Here is a 19,764-nt window from a genome sequence, read left to right as displayed (position 1 = left end):
AGATAGGATGTTAGAAATGGAAGCAGGCTTTTCAGTGCTTTTGTGGCAATCTCAGGATATGCCGCCTTTACTTTAATCCAGAACGTGTGGAGATTTGAAGTTGTCTCAAACATATTTTTAAGGCCACCATCATTTGCGATCTCAAGCAGTTGATCCTCATCTAGTGCAGACGAAGTTGATTCACCTGGCTTATTCACAAATGGGTCGCGGATCCATTGCTTCTCAGTGCGGGGTCTTTTGTGTTTGGGAAGTAATGCTCACACTCTTTTGAAAGCTGAGATAGGTAGGTGATCCTGCATCAGCTGGGAGAAAGGAGTCCCTGGCTCAGTCTCTTTCAAACTCTCTGCTGGTGTTTGAAACGTCAAAAATCCCAGTGTTCACTCGTTGCCCCCATTATTAGGTTTGGCCTCAAATGCAGCCATTTTATCTGCCAGTTTGAACACAGTTGTTGTTCTCCCCTGAAGTGACAGATTGAGGTCATTGAGCAGGTTGAATATGTCACACAAGTGAGCAAATTTTGCGACCCATTCTGTGTCACTGAAATGTGCTGCCAGCGACAACTGTTTTTCTAAAAGAAATCTCTGGAGCAGCTCTCGTAACTCAAAAACTCTGGCCGGTGATCTACCTTTAGAAAGCCATCTCACTTCTGTGTGTAAGAGAAGACGTGTGTGCTCTGTGTCCATCTCCTCACAGAGCTGAGAGAATAGACGTGAGTTAAGGGCGTGTACTTTAATGTGGTTGATAATTTTAATCACATCCTGCAAAACGTTGTTAAGTTCAGGGGACATTTTTCGGCTAGCCAGCATTGCTCTATGGATGACACAGTGCGTAGACTCACATTCAGAAGTGACCTCTCTGACCCGAATAGTGAAAACAGAAAGCTGTCCACTCATGGCAACCGCTCCGTCCGTGAATATACCAACACAAAATGACCAGTTCAGTTTTCCTGATAGGTAATCATTCAAAGACTTGAATAGTTCTGTAGCTGTGGTATTGGTGGGCAACAAAGGTGCACCTAACATATCCTCACACACATCCTCCTGAAAAATATATCACACAAAATCAAGCATTGTTGCCTTGTTGTCAACACTGGTAGACTCGTCAACCTGGATTGTGCTCTACGGGGACTCATTAATCCTCTCTGGCAATTGTGCCTCGATATCCTCTGCTGTTTCATCAATTCATCTAGTTATGGTGCTAGCCGAAAGAGGAACACATGCCACCTTTTGAATTGCACCCTCTCCTAAAAGTTCACAACAAATGTCCTTAACAGCAGGCAGGATCAACTCTTCACCAATCGTAAAGGGCTTCTTAGCTTTAGCAATGCAGTTGGCCACTAAGAATGATGCTCTCAGTGCAGACACATTTGATGAAGTGGTGGCCTTCAATGATTGCTTTTGTTCTTCGTGTTCATGTTTTTTTCTTTTGAAAAACTCCAAAGACTTGTGTTTTAATGCAGTGTGCTTGGTCTCCATGTGGTGAAGCAGTTTTGAAGGTTTCATGGCTTTGTTGGATAGCCAGTTGCCACATATTATGCAAAGCGGGCTTGGAGAGTGTGAATCACCTGTTGCAATGAATCCATAATTTAAGTAGAACTCTTGGTATTTTCTTTTAAATGCAACTTTCTTTTTGTTGGCAGTCTTAGAGTCTCCTGCTGTCTCGTCATTGTGTCTTTCCCCCTTTTCAAAGAAGCTCTCCAAGGACTTCCCTGGTGGCACAGTGGTTAAGAATCTGCCTGCCAATGCAGGGGACACGGGCTCGATCCCTGGTCAGGGAGGATCCCACGTGCAACGGAGCAACTAAGCTTGTGTACCACAATTACTGAGCCTGAGCTCTAGAGCCTGCGAGCCACAACTGTTGAGCCCACATGCCACAACTACTGAAACCCATGCACCTAGAGCCCATGCTCCTCAGTGAAGAGTAGCCCCCACTTGCTGCAACTAGAGAAAGCCTGAACACAGCAACAAAGACCCAACACAGCCAATAAATAAATAAATAAATTTATAAACAAAACAAAGCACTCCAGAGACATTTGTTGTTTACTCATTTTGGCTAGGGTTAGTTTGTGGGCTTACCAAAACTGTGACTGAGACAAGTGCACAGAGCAGGAGAGGCGCAGACAGGAATGGTAAATAAAATAATGAGTGGGCCAGCTGTGAACTAAAATAAGGGTTGGATTCTGACTTAAAGCCTGCCACCAGATGCAGCTTAATAGCCATTTGCCACTCACTGATAGGGTTTTGGTATGGGTCTGCAAGCAACTGATTTATGATGGTCTCTGTGCAGTCAGACCTCTCTGCTAATAATAATCTGTATCTGCAGCCGCTCCCCAGCACTAGCATCACTGGCTCAGCTCCACCTCAAGTCACTAGGCATTAGAGTCTCATAAGGAGGGCGCAACCTAGATCCCTCACATAAGCCGTTCACAGTAGGGTTTGCACTCCTATGAGAATCTAATGCCCCTGCTGATCTGACAGGAGGCAGAGCTCGGGAGGTAATGTGAGCAATGGGGAGCAGCTGTAAACGCAGATGAAGCTTCACTTGCCTGCCGCTCACCTCCTGCTGTGCAGCCCGGTTCCTAACAGGCCGCACCCTGGTACAGGTCGGAGATCCTTGCTCTCTGATACTATAAATCCATTACTGCCTTTGCCTGAAGGGCCAGAAGTTCAAATATGGACCAGTTTCCTAGGGAACTGTCCCTAGTCCCGGCTATAGAGTATCCCATACTCCAGCCCCCTAGGAATTTCCCAGGACTTACAAAATGACTATAAATACTTTGTAATAAGCAAAACCAGAATTACTTTTTTAAGGCGATATATGTATACTCTTAATCTAAATTATTTTCACTGTGAATTTAGGACATCCTAATTTTTCTTTTTCTTATTTTCCACAGGATTATTTTACAAATGCAAATAGAGAATTGAAAAAAGATGCTCAGCAAGATTACCACCTAGAATATGCCATGGAAAATAGTACGCACACAATAATTGAATTTACCAGAGAACTGCATACATGTGACATAAATGACAAGAGTATAACGGTAAGCGGTCTATCAGTGAATGCATGCATGGATAGATTGTATATTTACAGTTGGGAAACACTTTACAGAATAAAAAGGAACAAATATTTAAAAATAGCCTTTCACAACAAAGTCACATAGTCTTCTTTGGAATATTTTTGAATTTTCTTTAGAAGCCACAAAAAAATCTGAGTCTATAAATTTCAATAAAGGCAATTTTTGTGTGAATCTAAAATTTTGAAGGGCTGTTTAAAGTGTGTGTGATTTTACCTATAAAAGATTTTAGCTTCTTTATAAAGTTTAAAAATAGGCAATAGATAAAAGTTGGAAGAAATTGTATTATGCAAGAGAGAATCATGATACTGAATATTAGGCTGTAATTCATCTGAATTGCAATTGATTCATTTTTGTAAATTTCTAAAGTCAAGATGAATAGTAGACTGATGAAAATTGCCTGCAACATATTATACAAGATTTCTTATTGTCAGACATCATGTAAAAATTAACATCTTTGTGAATATGGAAGTTAAGTGTTTAGAGGATCTAAAATTCATGTGGTACTTCGAAGTTTTCCATAAATTTCTTGAATCAATTTCATTTTGTATAGACCAATAAAATTATCTTTTTTATTTGGTAAGTCAAAGCTTTAAAAATGGGAATGTAAAAGTCTGAAGTTCTGATTAACATTCAGCATAAAGAGTAAAAGAGGAAGAAAACAACACATGCAAGAAATGGACGACTTTTTTATGTAATATACAGTGCAGTTATACTTTAATTGGAATAATAATTATCGTCATTTGACTTATTAAGAAAGAATATAACTTTTAAAATAAATAGCTTTTGTTTTATTATTTATTTTCAAAGTTCTTATTACAAAGATCCGGCAAAGACATCTTTATCTGTGGGGGGACTGAACTATTTCTTTATATCCCAGCAAACCCTCCACACTGCCCCACTGCCCTTTGGGCAATCTCTCATTTACTAAATGGAAACCAATTTCACCTGACAGTACTTTCCTTGGTTGGGATACCTCAGTCCCTTGGAAATTCCCAGGATTCATAAAATGGCTATAGATAGATTCTAGGATAATAAACAAACCCAGAATCAGAAGTTCCTGCTGTATTTTCACTTTCTGTAAATTCATACATGTGACTGGGAGCTAGTGTCTGGGAAAAATCTATTGTGAAAATAAAAATCCTGACCGGAAAGTCATTTTAATTTTCATTGTATTTATTTGTGTTCCCTAAAATGTTCCATGGCATTAAAACTGGTTTTAATTTTCCCAAACCCCTGCTGCTTAACAAGAGTATTTGCTTGGTAACTACTAGTTTGCTAATTTGGAGGTTTAGCATGACAATGATTTACTATTGCTGTAAGCATGAAAGCATAACTACTAAGTCAGTTCATTCTGTTTTGGAACAGATAATCTTGCATGGGAGAGATGATTTCTTCCAAAAAGGAGCTCACCTATTTGGATTTTTAATGACTTACTCAAATTTACACAGTTTGTGTGAGAGACCATATTGAGAACTGCAAACGTCGTTATTCTTGTTGCTTAGCTTCTATATCCTGCGTTAAATAGAGTTCTTTAAACTCAACTCAGAGGTAAGGAAAGTGCTCTCATGAGACATAATCGTACCCGTGTCTAATCACCAGGAGAGCACCGTGAGGGTGATCTGGGCCTACCACCACGAAGATGTGGGAGAAGCGGGGCCCAAGTACCACAAAGCCAATCGTGGTACCAAGAGTCTGCGGTTACTGAATCCTGAGAAAACCAATGTGTTGTCTACAGCTGTACCATTCTTTGACCTGGTAAATCAGGACGTAAGTTTTTTTTTTTCAGGTTTTTATGGTTCTAGGGGTGGGTTTATTGAAAGTGCATAATAGTTTTTACTAGGGCTTCCTAGGTGGCGCAGTGGTTAAGAATCCGCCTGCCAATGCAGGGGACACAGGTTCATTCCCTGCTCCAGGAAGATCCCACATGCCACGGAGCAACTAAGCCCGTGTGCCAAAAAAAGCAAAACAAACAAATAATAGTTTTTACTTTAATTATTATTTTTAATAGAATGTCAAAAGAATGTGACTTTTGTCCCCTTCTTTTTTTTAAGACAGGTCCCCATCCCAAACAAAGGTACAACATATTGGTGCCAAATGTTTAAGATTCCTATGCTCCAGGAAAAGCATCATGTAATAAAGGTAGGTGACTCACTCACAGGCTAAACTTAATTTGTATGAACAGAGGAGAAATTGTTGTTCTTAAAATGAAAATAATATAAAATTTATAGAAATGACTTTCAGTTATTTAAAAGTTACCTGGAGAACAAGGAACTGGCATATCTGACCCACACACGGTCCTAAAAGTCACTGAATTTAGCGAGAAACTTGGATTGTAGCTAGTATTTTGTGTTTTGTCTCCTAATTTTATATATGTTTTAAAGGTTAAAACTTGGGGATACATTTGTACACCTCTGGTTATTTCTTTCTACAATTGGAATTGTTGGAATTGCAATTTAAAATAATGTATTTCTATATCAGTAAATTCTATCCGGGAAGTTTACATTCCCCACTAATATTGTTTGAGAATATCTGCTTCATTGAGAATGCTGGATATTGTCATAAAAATAATTGTTACAGTATTTTTTGAAAATAGGAAAACAAGAAAATTGTAGTGAATTTCTACAGAATTGAAAAACACGGAATTGAGAAATAAAGCCTAATTTGGCTGTAGCGTCTAATTTTCTCCCACCTTTTCCAGGGATAGGTCTCCCCAAACTCTTGCATCTAGTTAGTGAATGAACGAGTATTTAAAAAAAATTTACAGGTCCTTGGTTCTGTGCTAGGAATTGTTGGGCAATTCCACAGAGGCTGATTATATGATCCATGCTCTCAAAGAACCTACAGTGAGATTGAGGGAGATGTGATCAAGACACAAGAAAGAATAAGATAGAATTAAATAGTGTACCCAAAATACCGCAGACATTCAGAGGGCCAGACATTGCCAACTTTTTGTCATCCCTCAGACTATGCAGTGAAGCAGTGTGGGTATGCGAAAGGGGGAAACGTGTAGATTCTGGAATCTAAAGGGAAATATGCAGGTTTTAATAGCAAGTTGGCTCCTTATGTGGTCTCAGGTAAGTCGTTCTGGGGCAATGCTGCAGGCCCCAGTTTCCTCATCTGTAAAAGGGAGTCAGTCATCCCACTTTTCCTACCAACCTCAAAGCATTCTGGCAAAGATGGAAACAATGAGCACATGCTATACAGTGATCTAAATTTGTTAATTTCTAATATATTTCTCCAGTGGCGCAGGTCTCTGCCTTTTGTTTACAGAATGATTCATAACTACTTAGACAGGCAAAAGGGGTAGGTTGAGGGAATGTTTATTGAATTAATAAGTAGTCCTAAATATTTGTAGGATATTTTTACAATCAGAAGACTTACCAGCAGTGTGACTGTGGATGAGTCATTGACCTCCATGCAATGTTAGTTTCTATTTCTTGCATGTGAAAGGGGAATGAAAATTCTATTCTTACATAGTTAATACAGTGCCTGAGTCCTTCCCTTAAACCAACGAAAAGTCTTTTTCAGAAGAGAATGTTATATTTATATATACTGTGTGTGATATATTACTATGTGTCATTTGCTATAAACTTAACTGGAACCTGGTTTAAGGGTCAAATTTAAAACTATAGGTTAAGCAAATGTTTTACAAACCAGGTCCTTGATTCATTTTTCAGCAAATGTTAGTTGATAGGATGTGAAGTCCTTAACCACTTACATGAATGCATTTTTATTCTTGTTTTTATTAATGCTAATAATTAAGTTAAATGAAATAAAAACAGTTGTCTCCACTTAAGAGGTGGCAGTATATGTTCTGACCCTCTGTGTAGGGTATTTGCTCAGTACCTCGTGTAAGCAGTCTTAGTTAGCTTTCTCATTATTACAAGCATATCATAATAATACTCAGATACGTGTGCATCTATTACCTAAGGGTGTGCTTAGAATTAAGTACTTTTGGGTTCACATTGCTGTCTTCATAGAAATCAGGAGGGATCTCAGTGACTTGAAAGACTTTGGAGCAGTTTTTTTGTTTGTTTTTGGTTTTTTCAGTGTTTGGAAATCTATAAGATGACAAACATTCTTTACCCATGAACAAGAGGGGATTTTGAGGGAGGGGCAGCAGGTTGGAGAGCAGGGCTTATACAGACTTTTGTCATTGAGGGGCAGCGAGTTGGTGGCTAAAATTTAAACTCTGTTATTACCACTTATAGACTAGATTCCTGAGCTTGTTGGTAATCCCTAAAGTATTTTAAATCATTAAGTATTATGAAATATTTAACTCACAAATGAACTCCAATAGGATAATATACAAAAAACAAACACAAAGACAAGAGAAAGCTCTATTGGGAAGATAAACTTAAAATATTTAGGTTATATAAATTTTGAGATAGTCTTTCAAAAACAGTTTTAATTTGCAGCTTATGCCAGTTTATGATAAAATTTTAATAAATTTTTAAAGTAGAATTCATAGATGTCTAATTTACCTTAAGAAGTTATCTAATTTCCATTCTCTTTTCCTTAGCAGAGATGATTTTTAATAATTTAAGAAAAGTGTGTCTTCATAGAACCAAAGACTCATATATTTTGAAAATCCATCGGCTAAGTGCTTCTCCTTATTTCTTATATTATGTCCCACAAGTTGCTGCATCCAAAAGGCTCAATCCTTCTCTGATACAAACAAAAAGTGCTGTCTCAGAAAACAGAACATTACTTTTATATTGTATTATGTTGTGTGTCATTTGCAGTGAGTTTTAAGAACATATTGATTATAGTAATATTATGAGAAATCAATTTTGTTCTCTGGACTCTATTTCAAAGCAAAAATTTATAACTGAAATTTAAATATTGATAGTATTGCCTAATATACATTTAGTAGTTGTAATAACTATAAAACTAAGCAAGTAAATAAAATACATTGGTGATTTGATCAATGAATACATTTAACAGAACTGACTAAAATTCAAATATTAATTACAGTTTAAATTTTAATCATATAATGATAAAAATGATTTACTACTAAAAGTATGAAATAATTAGGTAATTCATTTCTAAAATTATAAAATAACAAAGATAAATAATTTTATTTGCAGGAAAGATGAGATTATGATACAAATCATTGGTGGTTCCAATTCACTTGTGATTCCAGTTTATTGATTTGTATTTTGATGCTTGCAAAAGATGTTTAAAATTACGACTTGAAAATGTTGGTGTTGTCAGATGACAGATATGGAGATTGTAAAAAAGAAAATTCTTGGTAAATTTATTAGACCTACACTTATATAAGATCATCTCTGTGAGTGCCTCTTGAATTCCAGCCTCTAGTCCATCTCTTTGTATTTAAACATGACCCTATTTGAGCTTTGCCAAATATGTGACATTACCCAAAATTTAAAATTTTTTTAGGGAAAGTGACTATTTCCACTGTCTTTAGCCAATATAATATCATTATCAGAACTTATAGTAATGATTGGATATAGTCTGCTAGAAGTTGGGACTATCAACTGGTTTAACACACTTTTTAATTTTTTTGAGGAGCTTTTAATGTCAGGGGGTTCTCCCCATAGATAAACTCCTAATTCATCTGTTTAAATCTGATGTGTGTTACTCAATTTAATAAACAGGTGTTCATGGCTTATTATGTTAAGCAAGAGAAAAAAGAAAAACAGCCAGATTGAGTCACCATCCTTAATCATCTCCCCTTAAAAGAGATGACTCCCTAATAGGGAAGCAGTAGGTGGGTTCTGCCCTTTGATGGGCCGGGTTTTTATCCCTTCTTTTCATTAGTCACTGAACCTCAGGAAAGTTATTAATCACGTACAACTCAGTTTTACCATGTAAATGGGAATGATACTTTTGTGATGGGATTGTTTAGACTGAAGATTAAATAGCAGGTTAAAAACATTTTTTATTAGCACTTAGTACAGTATCTGACACAGAAGACTCAGTAAATTTCAGCTACTATTATCAGTCCATTTATTTTCCGTTTTGCTCTCTGAGTGACTTTTCACCAAAAACTACTATTTTATGTGAAGGCCCAGAAAAGGAAGACTGTCATGCTAGAAGGTTGACTATTGCTGAGTTTTAAGAGAGGATTACTTTTGCTAGTTGTGTGATCATGGGCAAATTATTTACTTTCCCATACCTCAGTTTCCTCATCTGGAAAAATGGGCATACTAGTTCTCACCTAATAGGGTTGTTTTGACCATTAAGTGAATCAAAGAAGTTTAATATTTGTAGCTTATAACAGTGCCTAGCACATAGTGTTTGTTAAATAAAGTAACTAAATAAAATTATGTTGATCACTAGTGATACACAGCTGCTAATCTGTTGAACAAACTTGTTAGGTTTCTGGGTTCCTGAGGGAGGCCAAGCCAGCCAACCCTTTCTAGACAGTCAGAGTTCTAAATAAAACCTAGATTGTCACTCATTCCATTTGGGAAGGCCACCTTGAGAACTCTGGAGAAATGTGAAGCTGAGTGAACAAAACACTCTCATCATTCTCCTCTTCAGCTATAGACACAAGAAGGGAAATGTTATGCTTTACACTTGCTACTGGACAGAACATCTTTCTTGCCATGAAATTAGATGCTGCTGTTCTTTTCTGTAGGTGGCATTCATAAATCTGAGTGATTTCATTTGGAGAATGTTTCCTTGGATCAGAAAATCTAAGCACAATTGTCATTGAATAACCATGAAATGTCCTTGAAGCCAGAGTACTGTATAGCTATGAAATAGTCACTCAAAAATTGATTTTTCTATACATGAAACTTTGACTTTGTATACTATATTAAATGAACTCTGCTGTCCAGTTTCCCTATTACGTTCATTCCTTCTTCTTTTTTAAATAAAAGGACACCATCAAATGGAGAAATTTAGCATTAACACATTCTGAAATGTCAAGTGTGATAGCAGGTTTCTATTTCTGAAAATGTGTAAGACTTCAGAGTTAAATTCAGTAAAATGTGGGAATTCTCGGTGTTAAACCACATGATTTGACAACTATTAGAATGATCTCTGCTCAGTCAGTGTATCTTCTTCCTTTTTTCCTGAAGTGACATTTCACAACATTTTAATTGATGTGATTTCTTTCCCCCTGATAGAAATAGCATTTTGGTGTGTCATCAGGATGCATTTTCACAGACGCCATGCTTTAGTCCTCATTCTTTCATTGTGTGTTTCACTTTACTCTGTGGCAGATTAGTAGGTGTTTGTTACTGACTGTTGACTGAACAGTTGTTTGTATTTTCACCTGTTTTTCATTCCAACTCTGTAGTACTTTTTTGGGTTTCCTGATGTTTCCCTTTTATCTGTTATTAATTCAGCCATATTTCCTAAAGGCAAACTGGCTCCTCAGATAGGTCTATTTAGTGTGTTGAAAGGAATTAACTTCCAAAGTATGCTTCATGTAAAAATACTTTCCATTCCTTTTAAATACTTTGCAACACTATATTTGGTTATTAAATTCTTAATACCAATGCATGACCACTGGCACCTGTGGATTTTTATCACCGATTGACAAAATGGATGATTTTTTGACCTTCTACAAAAAAATCATGCTGTAAAATCATAAGAATCTTCTTCCTTGGGAATTTTTCATCCCAAATTTATAAATACCAAAATACCAAAATAATTTCACCCCTATATCCAAGGATATCTAAGTATATCTGAAATGTTGTATAGCTTTTATCTACCAGAGAAGAGATGAAATTACTTAGGCATTTACTGTGGCTGAAACTGTAACTCTGAACAGAAGAAAAGCTGGTAGGAGCACTGACCTGACAATAATGAGTTGCCTCAAATTAGCACATTTTAAAGATTGCCGACTTAGATTCTCGATGTTGCCAAGTTCTTTCTGGATCCTCTTGGGTTACATCAACTTCACAGAAACATTGGAAATTGTCTAGCTACATGGGTGTTCGTAATAGCTACTTGAGAGTGGAGGTAATTGAATTCATTTTGAAAGCATGTCTTTTCATGGAAGTGATGTATTGCTAACTCTGTCACTAATTAGCTTTCTGACCCTAGAGAAAGTACTTAACCTCGCCCTGATCCTCAAATTCCTTGTCTGTAAGATAAAGGGGCTGGACCAGATGATTTCAATTGGCTCTTTTTTAACTTCTAAATATCCATGACTTGCTGAAAATCAAAAGTGAAATCTTTGCTGGGGTTTGGATGCCCTGTGGTGTGACTTCCTAACGCTCTTGATTCTCATTATTCCTGGGTGTGCCGGGGTGAAAATGCTTGCAACCCACTGCCTCCCTTACAGTTAAAAGTCTCCTTCTTTAGTCTCTCCGTCATGGGCTGTCTTAGCATACATTCTGAGGCTTAGTTTTCGATCTGTAAATGGGGATAATAATAGTACTTGTCTCAAATGGTAACTGTCATTATCAGATGAGATAATATCTGTAGAGTTCTTATGTGTTTGGCATATATTAGATAGCTCAATAAGTACTAACCATATTCCCAATTTACACTGGTTTTCAGGTACTTCTAAATCTTGGAAATAATCCAAATAAAATAAATCTAAATAAACAACTAAATAAATTGAAATGTTAGGAATAGTGTCCTTTTAAAATAAGGGTAGAAATTAAGAGTTCCAGGATGAGGAAGGCTTATAGGTTGGCACAGTGCACAAGATGGACTCTGGAGACAGGTAGGGGTTGTGTTCTAACTGCTTTTCATTAGCTCAGTGATCCCGGGCAAACTAAACTCTCAGTGTGCGTCTTCACTTGTGAGATAGGAAAAATAATTTCCAGTGAAGATGAAATAGTTACAAGTGAAATCACGCTGTTGCATAATCAGCTCATACCTGCTTGTTTCCTTCTCTTGATGGGGATTATAGAGATGGATGACTATAAATTCATCTAGTATTTTCTCATACTTAAAGTCAGGACTACACTGAAACCATGGTAGGCAGTAAGTCTCTATTTTATTTTGACGAACAGATTCCCTGGGAATTAGATTTCATAGCTTGCTTCCATTATTCTAAGCCAAATGAAATTTAAGCTAATTTCCTCCTGTTCTTGTCTAAGTAAGGATAAAAACCAGCTGGTGACTAACTTCTGGGAAATATTCTTTCACATTCTTAGATCACCCATTAGCTCTCCACTCTATGGCCTTGAATAATTTTCAACAGATGTAAAAAGATAGTTCTTCTTCTTTGTTGTTCTTCTACCACCCAACCCTACCCCCAATCTAGTACATGTTTTTTTTTTTATAAGTAGTTCAAAAGGTTGGATGGCAAAATTGACAGGCATTATCACATTTATTTATAATTATTGACTATAAAAATGGTAAATAATTTAATTAATAGCACTTCTGTTGAAAGAGTACTAAGAGGAATTCCCTGGCAGTCTAGTGATTAAGACTCTGAGCTTTCACTGCAGGGGTCATGGGTTCAATCCCTGGTCAGGGAACTAACGTCCATCAGTGTGGCCAAAAAATAAATAAAATAAAGTAAGTAAATAAATTTTTTTTGAAAAAAGAAAGACTACTAAGATATTTAGGTTGGATTCTAGATGTTGATGGCACAATAGTATTAAAAAGTATGGTAATATTAAGATATAAATGACTTTTACTTACAGGGAAGTATCTAAGTAAAATACTAATTTTTTTTTTTTGCTACTTTAAATATATTATCTTGTTGGATTTTCACATCCTCAAGGTAAGTTGAATTACCACCGCTTTCCAGATGAACATAGTGAGGAATGGCAGGCTTAAGTAACTTGCTCAACATTACACAAATTCTGTGAAGCAGAGCCAAGATTGAATACAGAGCTTTGGAGCAAAACCAGTGGATCTTTCTCTCCACAATACTACTAGCCCAGGACTTATGATTTTTCTAGATGATATATGCCAATGAAGCATAATTTGAATAAACTCCTCAGGCTACTTTTGTGTTTTATAGAATCAGTTCATAGTCGGAGGGCTACCTGAGCCGATCCCACTGGAACCTTCCAGAAATGTGAGTTTAAAGATCCTGGGAACTGACTTAGATCCGGTTGGATGGCATTTGAGTACCCAGAGGCCTGCTGGATTTACTCTTGGGGATTGCAAATGCTCACAAGCAAGGGATGAAACCTATAAAGTTTCATTTGTGATTTAGGAAGTCATTTAAATAAGCCTTGAGTTAGGTTGGTTAGGTGAAAGATTATGCATATGGCTAAAAAAGGCACAGAATGTTAGATCTCAGAGAGGATGTTAGGGAGAAAGGAAATTGAATCAATTTCAGTGGAAAGAAGATAGCCTGCTAATCTTATTGGACACGGCTTGTAGCGTAAGGATCATTGGAAACAAGTCCATAGCCTTCTCTATAAGCTGAGTTACAATCCTCTTTGCAGTTAAGTGAAAATAATGGTAATGACCTATTTTATTCCCTTTCACTGTAACGGTCTATAAGAAGGGAGTCGTGAGAAAAAATACTGACCTTTCCATTTGGAAGTTAAATGTATAGCAAAATGCCTAGAGAAAAGTACCCTAAAAACAAGAAGAGCCATGTTGTTGGAGAGCAGTCTAGAAGTGGTGTTATCTCCGGGTGGCCTAAGAACCAGACTGTGTGGGTCCTCATCTTGCAATAACCATTGGTCAGCTCATCATTCATGTGGCTGTATCATGGGGCTTCTCAAGAGACTGAATTCATGTTAATCACACAATTCAAAGACCGTAAATCTGTATAACCAAGAGGTTGTGCTAAGTGATCTTTAACCCTTAAAATTCTATGGCTTTAGTTAAATATTGAAATTGATAAAACTGGAAATGTAATAAAATAAATGGATACATTCATGCAATTTGTAAAAGAAACTAATAAAAAGTTATACTCAAAATTATAAAAGGAATGAAGCTAATTTGTGTGTATGTGTTCCTGTGGGATATAACATGCCAATTTTATTTTGATGTTTATTTTCAGTGTAAAAATTTGAGTACTTATCAAAATAGGATAGCATCCATTATTTCCTTTTTAATGCAACACAAATTTTTTATAGTTTTTATGAATGGAGCTTTTAGTAATTAAGTAGAAAAAAATTGTATACGTGGTAGAAACTCAGTTTAAATAAATGAGTTATTTACTATTCAAGTTTATAAAACTCATAAAGTTTTATACAATCCTAATCAAGTTATAAAAGGCTGCCCAGTTGTGTTCCTTAAAATATCAAGCCTCGTAGTGCATTTTAAATGAATGTATTTCTACGTAAAAAATTAGGATTATACTAACAGTTTAAGAATATATCTATTTTATGAAGAATATTATACTCACATATCAACAAAGTTATGGTTGAGTCTCACTTCATTGAACAATTATATTTTTCTTGATTCATAACCTAGAGTACACATTAGAACCATCCAGATAGAATCTTTTGGGATGAAATCTAGGCCCTTATGTTAGTGGTGGTTGTTGAAAAGTTCCCCAAATGATTTTGATACCAACTCCATGGTTGAGAGTCACTGTTTTATATTTAGTAAAATTTCCCAGGAGACTATATTTAAATTATATTTTATAGCACCTAGTAAAATGCTTTTCATGTTACATATCATCAGTGCATATTTTTATAGTAATACACTGTTTTATTCAGCAAATACTGTAAAAAATTGAACACACATCAAACATCTACTATTTAAATGCACTGTTAGTTGTCTGCACATGAAGAAGTTTTAAGCAGTTTATGGTTTTGAGATAGTTTATTCCTGATGCATTGTGTATTTCTTCGTGGAAGTGGAGAGATGAAAACACCAGCTGTTTCCTGGAACCACAGCTGACTTTCATTATAAAATTTCAACATGAACTAGTTCAGATATAAGGGATACTTTCTTCTATGAAGGAAAAAAGATTTATGTTCTAATGAAATATATACCTCGAAGTTAACTCTATACATTAATGTTTATAATGTAATGGATCCATTTTAGAAACTGTATACGGAAGACCACCTTGCTGACTTTTGAATGCATTCCATTACCAACAAAGAGACATCTTTTCATCACTGAAATCCCCCTGAATTGCTCTGTGTGGAATCTTAAATATTAACTAAAGGCCAGACCATGTAAATAACTGTTAATAAGTACATAAATGCTAGAGCCTCTCAGCCTTTTAGCTTGGCGTGAGAGGTCCTGAGAATATAGGAGAGGCACTTCGTTTGTGATACGTTTCAGAAATCAGATGTGTACTTAATACACCATATGCTTAATCAGCTAGAAATATACCTTCGTACTATCCCCTAAATCGCAAAGAAGAATCAGAGTGTCTAGTGAGTGTCCACTTCAGACAATTCTATGTCTTTTGTCAGATACAAGGCAATATAAGACATAACCTTTCACCCCAACGACCTCCCAGTCTAGATGGGGAGAAGAGACGCACACATGCATAACAGGGAAACCCCAAAGCTGGCAAGCAAACATGGCGTCAAACTACATAACACAGGCACTCAAGGCAAAAAGAAAGGAGAGAGCAGTGACGTTTTGGGCACAGTCCCATACCATATGGAAAGGATCATGTGGGGAAAGTCCAGGATGGATCTTAGGTAGGGATCCAGGTGTGGTGAGGATGACTAGGAGGCAACCTCTCTGTTTATGTGCTGGAGCCCCAAAATAAAATGAGATGAAAGACAACATTTACTGAGAGCACTTTACATTCTGTGAGTCATCAATCCTCATAAAGAAACCTAGGAAGTAGGTAGTATTATTACCCTCATTTTAAAGATGAGGAAGCTGAAGCCCAGAGAAGTTAGGTAACTTAATCATTGCTGGTAATTTTCCTGTTTGTGTGCTTTTCCTTGAGGAAGAAAGTATTGATATATTTTAAAAATAAACACGGATGAGCACTTTTGCTGAGTTAGCCTCAAAACATGACTGTTTAGGCCCATGGCAGAAAGCACTCATGGACTGAAAAATAAGACTCCTGCTTCAGCAGTAAAGTTCTGAAGTTGGTCAGTGCGTAAGTTCCATCTGGTCCCACATGTGGCAAAGAATCCTTGATGCTCCAAGCAACATCTGCCTGTGCTAGAGCTGACCGGCAGCTGCTGGCTGAACTTTAAATCCATAGTCTAGTTATGTCAGATGAGAATGCAGAATCCTTGCAGTTACTTGTTGTCAGGGTAACTGCATTTTTTCATCAGAGAATGCCTTAGCCACACCACACCAAAGCCCCTAGTGTCAAATACTGAAAGGACTGTAGACTGTGGCCCTCACTACCTAAATGAGCTCACTGATTTTATCTTGAATGATACCATTGTGTAGCTCTACCCCAGTTGTGAACTTATAGTTTTACTTTATGTTAAAACTCTGGCAAGTTGCATCATACGCTCCAAAATAGAAGCCAAGTCTACCTCTTAATTGCACATACATACATGCAACCATTTAGTTCTTTAAAGGAAAGCTGCAAACAGTTCCTCAGAAGAGAGTGATGCCCTTTCAGTTCTTATGGAAGTGAGAGGTCTTCCCTAGAGCTCTAGTCACTGTAGGGTGACTTGATTATTTTGTTGGAGTCCGTTTCCATTGTCAATATCAGTTGCGTTTTCTCAATAGTTAAGTTCACAAGTATGTTTGTATCACTTAGCCGTTCATTTTGTTGAATAATGGACCTAGGAAAGATCTCAAGAGATAGTTTATTTATTTATTGCCTGAGCTTTGAACAAATATTGCTTTAAAACCACCCTCCAAAGATGAATGTTTCTCAAAATTATTAAAACATTCCATAGGCTTTCCAAATTTATCTTTATTAATGAAATTGGATATTTTCTCTATAACAGATGATTTTAACTTTATAACTTCAGGGCAGATTAGTCCTTTTGAATGGAAAGGGAACACAGTTTCATCACAACAATAAATACCATGGCCTGCTATTGAATATGCCCCTCTTACCTCTTATGATCTTGGAATCAGTACATACCCATATGCAAAATGGAAATAACAGTTCCTGTCTTCTCAAGATTACTCTGAAAGTGCTTTAAAAGTGTTGAATTTTAGAAAACAAATATTTGATTGTTCTTTATGTACCAGGCACTATTCTTTACTTACTACTTAATGTCATTTTGCAGATGAGGAAACTGAGGCTCAGAAAAATTAGATGTTTTTCCTAATGTCACAGGATACATTTAATATTATAAAACATATTCACTTAGTTTAGCTGTGGGAGCTTACACAATTTATTAAACTTATATGAACCTAAGTTTCGAGGACCCTGTTCTTTGTGGTCACTTAGAGTGGGTTTCAAATCCTGGTTCTCCTATTTACCACTTGTGTGACCTTGGGTGATTAAACAGAACTTCCCTGAATGTCACTTTCCTCATTGGCAAATTGGAGATCCTACCTGTTCACAGATTAATTTTTTGAAAATGTTTATAAAGCATCTGATATAAAGGCATGATATACTTATTATTTACTCTGGCACTCTAAACCTTCTGTTTGCTTTTGTCAACATTTATTTCATGATTGCAGAAAATGAAGTCTAGTGAAAAAAAAACTGCCCCTCTCATCCAGTTAATTAATGAAACTGGGATTCAAATTTAGGTTATAAATCCCAAATTACTATTACTTATCTATATCTTTCAACATGTGAAATACAAAACAATTTTAAGGTAAAAAATATGCCCAAGATTTATATCCCTTTCTACTCTGTCATCTTAATAATCTCTAATGAAAGAATTTTTAGAGCTTTTGGAAAAGTTCTAAATTACTTAAAGGTAATTATCCAGTAATTTTGAGCAGTTATGAAACTGACTTTGATTTCATTGACTTTTCTGAGACATTTTAAAAAGAGGGAAACATTGAAATATATTTGTTTATATCCAACTGAATTTCAAATGGTATATTAGTTCTTTATAATTTGCATTCACTATTTCTACTATCTTCGCTTTTTATTTCTATATTCACTTTTAAGATAAAGCTTGGTTCTTCTAAGAACAAGCCTGCCAAATGAATCTTATTTGTTACGTAAGGCAAGCTCTCATTGCATGAAGTTGTAAGATTCACAATTAAATTAAATTTACAAGGTTAGAGAACTAAAGTTCTCTTTTAAAATTATAAACAGGAAATGTCAGTACTCTGAGTAATATTTTCCACTCATATAGCAAATAAATTTTCTAACGGATTTTTGGGTTGGTCATTTTATTTCAAAGTATATTTGTTCCAAGTGCTAAAAGATATTTTATAGAATATTTTATTTCTTCTTCAGCTTGAATTGATAATCATATGAAATTTATATGTGATATGATGTCCTCCTGGACTGGCCTTTAACAATCTTGAAAAGGGATCACAACTGTTAAAATTTTATCCCTCTTGAGTTGAAAGATTAAGGAGTTTGTTCTGTGTACTGTTTCTCAAGAGAACACTAGTTTTTTCTCCTTTTTGGGGGATCTATTTTGTATAATTTCTGTGTCTACCTGTGCTGATTGGATATAAAATTTGAAAACTGCGTTTAATGAAGCAACTTGTTCTTATTTTTAATCTAAATGCTGGAAGTTTTTTTTTAAACGTGTACTCGTTCCGTTTTCAATGTAATAAAAACTTGTTACAATAAGAAAAAAAGTGAACTCTAAAAAAGAAACAATAGTGGTGTCCCCTTTCTTCCAAATTCCTGAGGTAACCCAATATTAACAGATTTATTTGTTAATTTCTATAACTTTATGCTCAAGGAAAAAAATTACAGAATTATATAGGATTTTATTGAGTTAAATATCCCTTCTATTTTGAAACAAAAGTAGGATCTCTCTATATATTACTTTAAATTTGCTTTTTCAAATATCCACCCTTATCATTGCAGGTAGGACTATAATACCACATACATTTTAATATTTATATAATTAAGTCCCCTATTATGTATAAACCACAGTTTTTGCAATGACCCACAACTGATGCACGTTCAAGGTGATTTAAATTTTTTGCTACTATGAACAGCAGTTCAGTAAATAGTCTTGTAAGTATAGCCTTATGTATTAGTGGTTTCATTTCTGTAGAGTAGATTCATAAATGCTTTGAGTAAAGGATATCTGTATTACAAATTTTAATATACTCATTAGATTACTTTCTAAAGTTTACACACTAGCAATGTGCCGTTATTTCCTCATTCACTCTCAGGTACTGCATATTTCAGTCTTTTAGTTTATTGCCTACTGATAGGTGAAAACTAGTATTTATGTGTGCTTTGACTTGCTTTTTTCAGTGAGAAACTGACGCTCTTTTTATTTATATTAACTCTTTGGTGAATTTGCTGTTCAATTCCTTACCAATTCCTTTTTTTAAAAAAAAAATCCATTTATTGAATTACATATATAAAAGTGTACAAACACTAGTATATGACTCATTGGATTTTCATAAGGTGAACTGGCTCATGGAATCAGAGTCAAAATCAAGAAATGAGAACATGACCGCTCCCCCGGAAGTGGCCCTTGAGACCCCTTCCAGGTACTGTTTCAAGACATAACCACTATTCTGACGTTAATCCCTATTTATTAACTTTACCGGTTTTGAACTTTATGCAGAGAGAATCTGACAGTAGTACTCTTTTGTGTCTGACTTCTTTCCCTCAACATGTTGTGTGAGTCAGCCATGCTTTTGTGTATAGAAAATCATGTGTTCATTTTCATCTCTGTGTGATATAGTGTTTAATTGTCTGTATATACCAGATTTTTTATTTGTTTGTCTCAGCTATTGCTGTGTCCGAAACCACCGGAAAATTCAAAGGCTTTAAATAAATACAC

General features: G+C 35.8%; 1 protein-coding gene across 1 annotated transcript in view; it reads left to right on the top strand.

Moving 5' to 3' along the window:
- The window catches only part of MOXD1 (monooxygenase DBH like 1), an 81,604-nt gene that overhangs the window by 20,965 nt on the left and 40,875 nt on the right, over positions 1 to 19,764 (top strand). The window contains exons 2-4 of the mRNA XM_057737653.1: positions 2,894 to 3,040; positions 4,676 to 4,843; positions 5,132 to 5,215. Coding sequence (XP_057593636.1) covers positions 2,894 to 3,040; positions 4,676 to 4,843; positions 5,132 to 5,215 — 399 coding nt within the window. The remainder of the gene's footprint in view (positions 1 to 2,893; positions 3,041 to 4,675; positions 4,844 to 5,131; positions 5,216 to 19,764) is intronic.

The sequence above is a fragment of the Hippopotamus amphibius genome, chromosome 6 (genome assembly GCF_030028045.1).
Source record: "Hippopotamus amphibius kiboko isolate mHipAmp2 chromosome 6, mHipAmp2.hap2, whole genome shotgun sequence".
NCBI classification, from domain to species: domain Eukaryota; kingdom Metazoa; phylum Chordata; class Mammalia; order Artiodactyla; family Hippopotamidae; genus Hippopotamus; species Hippopotamus amphibius.
Note: the sequence above shows the minus strand (reverse complement) of the source record. Positions and strands in the feature narration are given on the sequence as shown.